Source organism: Echinops telfairi, unplaced genomic scaffold, assembly GCF_000313985.2.
Source record: "Echinops telfairi isolate 266 unplaced genomic scaffold, ASM31398v2 ScPeMD7_7;HRSCAF=31, whole genome shotgun sequence".
In the NCBI taxonomy this organism is placed as follows: domain Eukaryota; kingdom Metazoa; phylum Chordata; class Mammalia; order Afrosoricida; family Tenrecidae; genus Echinops; species Echinops telfairi.
Window position 1 is genome coordinate 8,005,617 of NW_022103904.1, and position 10,299 is coordinate 8,015,915.

Below are 10,299 nucleotides of genomic sequence, written 5' to 3' on the forward strand. Positions count from 1 at the left end.
TCATCGCAGAGCCCTGCTTCTCAATAGTGTCCTTCGTCTCTTTCAGGTTTTGTTCTTAGTTGAGTTGTTTTGTTTTGTTTGTCTTTTAATGGTTCTGACCATTACCTCAGAAACCTTAAAAAATGTTTCTTCATTTTGCCACTGTCTTCTCTGAGCAACTCCTGTTCCCTCGCCTCCCCCCCACCCCCCACCCCCCGGCCCGGGCGGCGCCTCTAGGAGCACCCACACTCCTCCACGATCATGTTCTGGATGTCCTTCTTGATGATGTTTTGGCCATCATCATAGTACAGCATGGACATGGGTCTCAGCTTGGTGGGGACACAGCACGACTTGAGGTTGGCGAAGGGGCTGTGCCCCCGCAAGCGGTAGTGGTTGATGACGGTCGAGTGGAAGGACAGCGAGGAGCCCGACGTGCCCGCTATGTGGCTGGGGCACTCACCCTCGCAGTAGTTGGCATGGTAGCCCGAGGGGGCGATGATCCAGTCGTTCCAGCCAATGTCCTTGAAACTGACAAAGAACTGTTTCTTACAGCAGATGTTGACCTTGCCGTCACACTCCAGGCCCCGCCGGCGGCGGCGGTGAGGGTGGTCTTCGGACTGCCGGGCCTGCAACATGAGGAAGGGTCTGTGCGACTGTTCCTTCTCCTCCTCCGCCCCGTCGCCGTCCTTCTTCCGGCCTTCGCTCTCCTCCTCTTTCTTCTTCTTCTTGCCCAAGAGCACCAGGCTGGCGCCGCTCTCCTGGCACTGCTCACAGGCGAACCGGACATCCAGGGAGCTCCTGCCCTGGTCCAGCAGCCGCTGGATGCTGCTGGAGACGGGCAAAATGTGCCAGGTGCTCTTCCGCGCATCCACCACCTTCTCGGAGATCAGCAGTTCACTCCTCCGCTCGCCCTTCCAGCCCACCTCCTCCGCCTCCTCCCCGGCGTCCAAGCCACCCTGCAAGTGCTTCTGTTGCTGGAAGAGGCGGATGGTGACTTTGGTCCTGGTCCGGTTGGCCTTGGGGACTTTCAGGAAGAGCCACACTTCTGCACGCTCCACCACCGAAAGGTCGCTGCCTTCCTTGGAAATCTCAAAGTGCAGTGTCTTCCTGGCTGTGCCTATGGAAGAAAAGAGGCACAAAAGAAACCATGGGCACATGTTAGATTCTGAGTTGGCATGTGCCCCCTTCAGTGCTAGCAAGTAGGAGCCTTCTCTGGCAGATTATTCTAGAACAAGGCCCAGTGCACCAGAGCTCCGGGGCCAAATCCAGTCCTCCCCCTCGCCACAGGCACGCTTGTTCCTAGATGGCCTACAAGCTAACAGTAGCTTTTCAAAATTTTACATGCCAAAAAAAGAATGAAAAAGCACTGTTTAGCGACGTATGGAAATGATATGCAATTCAAATTTGCATGCTCATAAGTGAAGTTTTGTTGGGACACCATGAAGCTCATTCCTTTATACCCCACCAATGACTGCTTTGGAACTAGAGCACAGGGTTGGAAATTTGTGACAGAGTATTTGGCCTGCAAATCCGAAAATAATACCTGCTGTGGCCCTTTCTAGGGAAGAAGTATGCTGCTCCCTAAAACTGTGTCAGCCTCAGACACTCAGAGGGGCCATTCCACCCTGTCCTGTGGGGTTGCTAGCAGTGGTCTGGCTTAGCTGGATGGCCGTGAGTGTTACTGTTGTGGGGAGAAAGAGAAACTACTAAAGTTCAAGGCTTTGCACAAACTACCCGCCACCCTTACTCCTCAGGGGTCTAATTACAGGATGTTTCTTTAAAGTTTTTGAGCCTCTCTTGCTCTCCCTGCCTCCAGAGAGTCACATGTGCTAACGCCTACAATAGTCCTGCTCCGCATGACCACTATCAACAAACACATCAGTAGTGTGAACTTTAATAATGTTTCAAATTGGATGACTCATCCTCTAGGAAACCTGCCCCCCAGCCCCACCCTCTAGCCAGACCAGTTTAGGTGCCCCCAAGGTGTGAGGTCTTATCTCTGTCTTTCGCGATCACCACCCGGTGTTTAGCAAAAAGCCAAAAACCAAACCTGCAGCCATCCAGTGGATGTCCACTCCTGGCCACCCTTCAGGGCAGAGTAGAACTGCCTCAGTGGAGTTCACAGTTTACTACAGCAGACAGCCTCGCCTTTCTCTCACAGAGCTGGCTAGTGGTTTCAAAGTGCTGACGTTGCAGTTGCTAATGCAGCATAATGCCGCTACACCACCAGGACCCCCTGGTTTAGCAGAAAGTGGGCAATTGGACGAATCTTGATGACTGAATGGAAACTCTCCTACCAAAGAGCTTTATTACATAAAGAAAGCCACCCCCACCTCCCACGACCCCATGTCCCCTCCCTCCCTGATGATTGTAGCTTTAATGAGAACAGCCATTGCCTGTTTCAAAGAGTAATGGTTACTAATGGTATCACCCTGGAAGGTGCAAAAGGTAACATACTTGGCAGGCTAACCCAATGGTTGGAGGTTCCAGGACACCCAGAGGCATCCAGGAAGAAAAACATGACAATATACTTCCCCAGAAAGTCAACCACCAGCAACCCAATGGAGCCCAGCTCTACTTCTACACACGGGGACACCAGGAGTCAGTGTTGGCCAATGCCAACTGATCATTGTGCTAAATATTCTAGGACACATCTCTACATGGACAAGCCCTTGGATTCAAAGGCCACTGAGCCCTTCCTAACTCTCAAATTTGGCTGTCACCTGTTTCTTTCCTTTTCCATAAGCACCTGTGTATTTATTCATGTGACAACATTCACAATAGGGGGCAGGTGTCCAGACTACAGTTGTCCGAGTCTTCAGATATTGCAAACCACACCACCACCACTCGACACACAAACACACTGATAGGAGACACTAAGCCACATGTCCTCTATTTGCTTGATCACCGCCTGCAAGAGCTGGCTTGGAATTGGCTGCCCGTATCTTCACGTGTATCACACATACACATCTGAAGAAAATAGTCAAAAGTTCATCTTATAACTCACAACTCCCAAGGAGGCTCTCCCTGCCTAGATTTCCACAGCTAGCTGAAACCCAGCCTCTCGGGCTCAAGATGTTTACAGTGCTATACATTGTGGGCACCGTTTCAAGTTCTCTGCAGCAGAAGGCAGGCTTTCTGTGCACTGCTCACGGTCGATTCTGTTCCTAATTTAACACACTCTACACACTGTGATTATGACAGTGGTAAATGCACTGGGGGGGAGGACCGAGGCAGGGCTGCATGTTTATAAGAAAGCCTCTCTGGAGTCTTTGTATAGACTTGTTAGGATGTGGGCAAGGGTGGTGATGATGATGATGGTGGTGGTGGTGGTGGTGGTGAGAGGAGTTGCTCTGACTCCTGCCTCACGTCCTGGCAGGAGTTAGAATGAGTAATACAGCTGGGTTTATGATTAGATCACCAGAGCGTGAGGCGCTTAGTGAGGGATTCTCTCTCTCTCTCTCTCTAAGTCAACACGATGATTCTTTTTTTTTTAAACTGAGGGAAGGAAGAGAGAGAGGAATTCCGAATTCTCTTGCTAAGAATGGATGGATATTTTTGATGTTGTTGGTTAAGAAAGCACGGAGAGTCCTGGAGGGAAGGCGATTTAAGTATGTCAATCCAAAAAGACAGTCAGCTGCAGATCTTAAGGGGTTGGGACCCCTCAAGATCAGAGGGGAAGCAAAACGGAAGCTTTGAAGATGGGGTAGTGGAAGAGTGGGCAGATAACGCCCAGGCATGATGAGCACGCTCTCCCGCATCCCCTGCCCGTGGAGAATGTTAACAAGCTACCTGCTGTTCCCCCTTCTGCCTCTACACAGGCCAGCTTCTGAAATCATAAACGACGCAGGGTGTCGGTGTAAAGACAGAGAGATAGTAGCTGCTAAATTAGAAAAAGCAGAGGGCACAAGGTTGTGTTTTGCTTTTGGAGGAAAGAGTGTGAAACTGGAGCTCCCCCAGATTGGTGCCCAGAACTGGAAAGCTCCCTGAGTTTCAGGTAACGCATTCCCACAGGCTCTGGGCTCTGGCCCAGGCTTCACAGGCGGGGCTGAGGGTGTCCAAACAGAGTGCACAAGGCAGAGCTACCCAGCAGACCCGGGTCTTTCCATGAACACACAGCAGAGCAGTCTACAGATGCTACTGAAGAGGGTGGGGGGTGAGGGGGAGGGCGGGATGAAGAGCGGTGTGGGACAGAGGCAGGGAGGGAGGGCTAACTGGTCAACTTGGACAAGGGGCAGCCGCATCCAAATTGCTCTTCCAGGGCCAGCGTGGCCGCTTGCAGCCACACAGCCTACAGGACAGCCCTCATTTTCCTGACAGCAGGTTTGTGATGCATGATAGAGCCCCACCCCTTCTGCACAAGCAGCTGTACTTGAAGGCAAATGATTTAGTGTTCCTGAGAGAGGAGCATACAAAGAGAGGAGTCATTCGAGGGGGCTCAATCTGTCAGGTGCTGTTATATTAGGATCGGAGAGTCATCATAAAATGACTTTCATCCTGGACTTGGCTGGCAATTAACGGCATCGCCTGCGTGTGGTGGGGAGGCACGCAGGTTGATTTATCCATCCATTTAATTATCTGAACGGAAAGACCCTGCTCCCTGCATTTGCATTCATTGCCTGCCTGCCTCTTCTCTCCCCCATAATTCTGACATTTGGATTTTCCCCCTACTAACCGACATGCTTGTCGCCTCCTTCTCCTGGTGTCCATTTCTGGAACTGCTGTTTGTACATTGCATGCTATTTTATCAGGCAAAAGAATAAATAAATAACGTTGAGATCCAATTTCATGAAAATGCTGTTGCCATAATGCTCAGGAGAACAGGGGGAAGAGAGAAACTCAAGTCTTCCTAATGTCTACCTCACATGCAGGTACATTTTACAAGTTTTATTGTATTCTTACTTGTTAAGCAGGGCGTTTTTGTTTTTTTCTTCTTCATTAGCTTTCAGTGCAGAGGGGGTGGGGAGAATGAGACTGCTGGGAGCTGAGGTGGAATTCTATTTATCAGCACTTAGGCTTCAGGAAGGTATTAAAACCCCTCAGATTTCTGAAGGATGAAAAATGTGATAAATAACTGGCCAGTTGGTGCTGTTCCCTTTATCTCTATATTACGACAGCGAGAGAGAGAGATTGTTATAGTGCAGTGAATTGGTCAGGGTGCCCCTTTCAACTCTCAATCCCCTATGCTTAAGTTTGGGAAATGCGACAAGGTTGCTTCAGGTTGAGGTATTTAGAATCCATTTCTAAGCAGCTTCAGGTCTCAGTTAAGTATCTTGTGCTGTGAAACCCTGACATGGAAGGTCTCCCATCATGCTTTGTGAACAGGTACGGCATGCATTTGTACAGGTGTGCACTAGGTTCCTACACTATTACCTATCAGCCAGATATAGCTGGCTGCTTTGCTAACCTTTCATTACCTACTCTCTGATAATATTCTTCTCATCCTGGTGCTATTTTTTCCCTCCTGAGGGCTTGTGAGGCAAGACTTGTATCACAGCCTGCTCTGCCTGAGTAATTCACTAAGAAAGTCCCACGCAAACCCATGTGGGTGATAATATTTCATCACTTAAGCCGCTGTGAGCCTGGGGGACACATACCACAGAGAGAGGGAGCAAATGGGGTGCAGAAAAATAGGCAGGGGCACTAAATGTTGCATGCCACAGGAAACACCTCTGAAATGTCATTGGGTGGGAGGGATTGGACAAAGGAAAGCTAGAGGCAGAACCCCTTAAAAGGATATTTGCATCCTATTTTCCTTTACTTTCAGAATTATGCACTTTTGGAAAAAACTGAATCATGAGGGAATGCCAAGGGTTAAGCAGCTAAGCCCCCACTTGCTAAGATGCAAAAAGCTGTTCATCCAGAGGGCCATGCATCTCAAGATCGGGGTGCATGAACGCATCCAATTAAATAAGCAACCCACACAGGCAGTTTCTGGATTTGTTTTTCCTCACCAGGGTTGTGCTTTAAGTATGCTGTGTTCTACAGAGGGGTACTAATTACGTCTCTAACGCTAACGTGGAAGGTTTTGTTGTGTGTATAGAGCCTTTCAACTCAGCATGGGGGGGAAGCCTCACTCAAAAAGCGATGTAGTTCAATTTTCCATCCCTCCCCAAGGTTTCCCTGTGCCTAGTGATGGGGCAGGTGTGCTCTGTGAAGTCCTTGGTTGGCATTTGGATGGTATTTCTAGGGGTTCCTGGAGAAGGCAGTGTAAAAGTTCTTAAAGGTTCTCTACCCTCCCAAAGAGCATCTTGCCTGAATCGCGGGTCCCAAAATGTCCTGGATCGTTTCATTTTCAGTCTTAATATCTTGTGGGGGAGGGGCAGCATCATGGAAGTGAGAATGTTCAGCCACGCTCACCATCATAGTCCTACTTTTTAAGTAGTGATAAAACACAATGTTCGAAATTTCAGGGAAGAGGGGTTTTTTTAAGGTTCAAATAGAAGGAATGCCTAAGGTTCAATCCTCTGAATTTCAGAGACTTCTTGCGTTCCTGAAAAAAGTTCCTGAGAACTTTTACGCTTTGGAGCTTAGGATGTAGGAACCAGTCAACTACGAAGATTTCTGAACCACAGCTAAGAGATCATAAATTATCAAGGAGATTTTAGCAAAGAGAGGCCAAGATAAATACATATTTTCACAAGTGCCTGGGAAGGTGCCCCCATGAATTTGAACCCTAACACTCCATCCCAGTAGACCTCCTTCCCTACTGAAAGAGATTATGAATCTCTTTCTACATCTTGTCTCCACTACTTGTCTCCACACCCTCCATTTGTTTATAAATGCATCGTCAGAAGCTGAACACCATGTTCCCACAAGGCGTTAAATAAACAGCCTTTTCCCTCCCCATTTGAAGTACCTTGTCATTTGTTGCTGATGTAAAGTGCTAAGGCAAGAAAACCAGGTTTGAACAACAACAACAATAAAAATCACGGGACCGATGATGCGTTTTTTATAAAAGCCCAGGCGGCCGTATTAGGGAGAGACACGAGCAAATCAGTATTGCTCATGATTCACATTTCTCCACTCTGTGCTTTGTTTGCTTTTAAAAGTTATCAATCCTCTGCCGTCCATAAGCGCTGGAATGTTCACATATATCACTAAAATTCCCATTTCTATGCCTTCTGTCACATTGCACATACTATAGGTGGTCATGTGTTGCTCAGCCCATAAAATCCTAACTGCTAGGAGTTAGGAAGAGGGAGGCAGCCGGTCATCACTAAGATGATGGCACTGTGGAATCGCTTCTCCAGGAAGAGTAATTGGCAAGCAGCAAAAGTCTTTGGAATGCGCCCTCTTGTGGCCATTTGGTTCCCGTTATTCAGAAGAAAGTTTGTAACCCCTGAAGGTAGGAAAGGTAATTAATTCAGAGGGAAGTTCAGAACACTGGTGGAAAGGGAAGGAGTCAACTCCACCCTGAGATGGGCTTTCTGCAGATGGAGAAGGGGGGAGGCCACTCAAGCCAATGTTCTCAAATCTCTTCTTAGGCGCTACAAATTCTAATTCAAACCTCTGGTAAATCATATTCTCCAAATGTTGCTCTCACCAACACCCAGGCTACATGAGCGCTTCCCACGCCTTTCTCTTTCATCTGTCTTCTTTGCCCTTTCCTTCCTTTAAGACGCATGAGCAGTTGCTAAATTGATTAGCAGAATATAAATCTGGCAGCACGTACAACGTTGGAGGCTCCACATTATACTGTTACTGTACTGCCTGGACCGGCCAGCGGCTAATGCCTTGAATAGCACCGGTAAAATACAATACAGCTGTCAAAAAGGTCCACTGCCGACTGGCGATTATAGTCGTATAATCGTGCTGGTTGGGCGTGCTCATCCCTTCTGCCTTTCTTCTAGAAAGAAGATTTCTCCTTAAGGTTTTATGGTAAACACAAGATTCTCGAATAGCCAAGCAAAGACCACACTAATCATGGTGAACAATCTGGGTGACATGCGTTAGCAGAAAATCACTTTGGGTGATTGAACTGAGTGCCAGGGAGCCTTCGAAGATTGTTCCACCTCTTAGTTAATAAACATGCCTACGAGCCTTAGTCAGATTATCTTTCCTTTCTACCTGAGCATAGAGGCACACACTCGGTTCAAAGAGTTCTAGGCACTTTAGATTTTGTAGTTCCTCAGCTGTGGTTACCAAACCTTGACTATTAAACAATCCAGGAGAGAAGAGGCAAACATTAAACATGAAGCTCTAAACGAAAGTATCTCTTAGTTGATAGGTATGTGTCTATATGTTCATGGCCTGCACATGGGTGGGGGTTTGGTGGATGAGATTCTGTAAAGTACATAATAGTTTGTAATGGAAAGGAAAACACATGCCTTTTTCCTAGTCTCCAAATTCTTGACATCCCACAGCGTTGGGATCTTATTAAAATTGACCGAGTCCAAAAGTTAGAAAGACAAATCTTTGCTATTCATTGTCATATGTTCACTGCCATCATTCAGTTAATACCTGTTTCTTGGGTGGCCAGACCTGCATTGAAACGCTGGTGTGGTCCCCTTGTGGGAGAGCATTTGTCTCTCATCTATGGGGTCATTATATTTGTGAAATTTCATGAGATCAACTTGAAGTTGAGAAGTGCAACTTTGTAGATTAGAAATAAAGAATATAGCAAGTCCCTTCTGGGAATGCCGCCACTCACCCAAGGTCAGGTTGGAAACTCCTCCTGGAGTTTTCCATTTTAGACCGTCATGGAGTATTTTCAGCGTAAAAATCAAATGAATCGCTTAAAAAAAGAAAATAGCTCATTCCTTTGCAGTGAAACCGCTCGCAGGAGAGTAAAAAAGAATAAGACCTTCTATAACTGAGAAAAAGATGGCTCCGAGATGACAGTGATGATACGGAAGGAAGGGAAACAGTCACATTCTTTTACTGCAAAAGTCCCTGAGTGCCAAGAGGGTACCTTTGCTGCCAATGTCCAGTAAGTTAGAGAAAGGCGCACAGCAGGCAGAGTTCAGTGACCCTTTACTGGGCGCCTGCTCAGTCAGTGGGTGAGGACATGAGGCATATGCCCCACAGGATGGTGTTAAAGCCAATTGAATAGGTATTTGTAACTGACAGCATCACAGGAGACAGGAGACACTCGATATATCAAATTTTATCTGGGGGTGTCTTTGTGTCCGGATATGGAGAGCCCTTGGGGCTGCTGGAACCCATTCCAGAGGCAGGGCCCAAGGCACGAGTGCTTTCTTTCCTACCGTACAACCATGAGACGTTGGGGAATATCGGAAAGTCCAACCTGACTCTTTCCCTGAAAGATAAAGTCGTAATTACCATGTCCTTGGAAGCTGCATCTAGAATCATGCTCTGAGGAAGCTTCTGAAGAAGAGCTCTTCCCTGGTAGGACAGGGGACTTCTCCAGGGAGGGGGGGGGAGCAGCAGGCAATCTGCACCCCAAAAAGGATGCCGGGGGCTGGCTATGGTCTTCTTGCAAACAGAACATCTGACTCAACAGGTTTGCAGGGTTGGAAAGTCTGAGTGTTGCCTTCATTGTTTATACTGCTGCGGCAAACTTTTAAACAAAAAATGCTGGGAGTCCCTACACATACTTTACTCGGCCATATGCTCTACCCACCAAAACAATGGCATTCCTTTAGACGGGATTTGGCAAGGGGTGCGTTTCTGGAGCCTGGCATCGCCACAAAAGCAACATGGCATGAACACATGTGTGCGTGTGCGTATGTGTGTGCCCACGCGTGCATGGGTTGGCAGGCATGCAAAGGGAGCTGCGTCGCCTAACTGTCCAGAGAGCCTGGCTCCACACTTCTGACAGGTACCTTCTACTCAGCAACAGGTTAGCTGTGTCCTTGGGCCAACGATTAGGATCTGTTTATTAAAGTTCTTCCTCTTAAGGACTGAGTGAGAGTGCAGCGTAGTAGCTATCTGAGAGCACTTTGTCAAGGTTGCATTCCTTGGCAGAGAGCTCTCAGTAACTTTACAAAACCAAACTAACTCTCTCTCTCTCTCTCTCTCTCTCTCTCTCTCTCTCTCTCTCTCTCTCCCTCCGTCCCTCCCCCCACCCTCAGTCAGTGTTCCAAAAGTGACTGCCAATTCATTGTCAACTGCCCACCCAAACAGCACTTTCCTGCCTCGAGTGTGGAGTCTGGGCAATTGCAGACAGTTTCTCAAGGTAAAAAAGAAAAAAGGAAAAAAAATTTAAAGGCTCTCCTAATAAATCTGCCCTGCTCGTCCCCCGCCCGGTCTTTAAAAGGGACAGGGCTGTTGGGGCACTGTGACTGACTCGGTGCCCTTCCGCCCCATCTCTCCACCCCCAGCACAAACTTTGGAGGGGGCTCGGCAGCCTTTGGG

The 10,299-nt window shown here is 48.0% G+C and overlaps 1 protein-coding gene across 2 annotated transcripts in view; it reads right to left on the reverse strand.

The window, feature by feature from the left end:
• Window positions 1–205: 205 nt before the first annotated feature.
• The window catches only part of INHBA (inhibin subunit beta A), a 13,715-nt gene continuing 3,621 nt past the window's right edge, over window positions 206–10,299 (reverse strand). For both annotated transcript variants that reach the window (XM_045286408.1, XM_004708031.2), the window contains one exon: window positions 206–1,096. In XM_045286408.1, coding sequence (XP_045142343.1) covers window positions 213–1,096 — 884 coding nt within the window. In that variant the 3' untranslated portion in view covers window positions 206–212. The remainder of the gene's footprint in view (window positions 1,097–10,299) is intronic.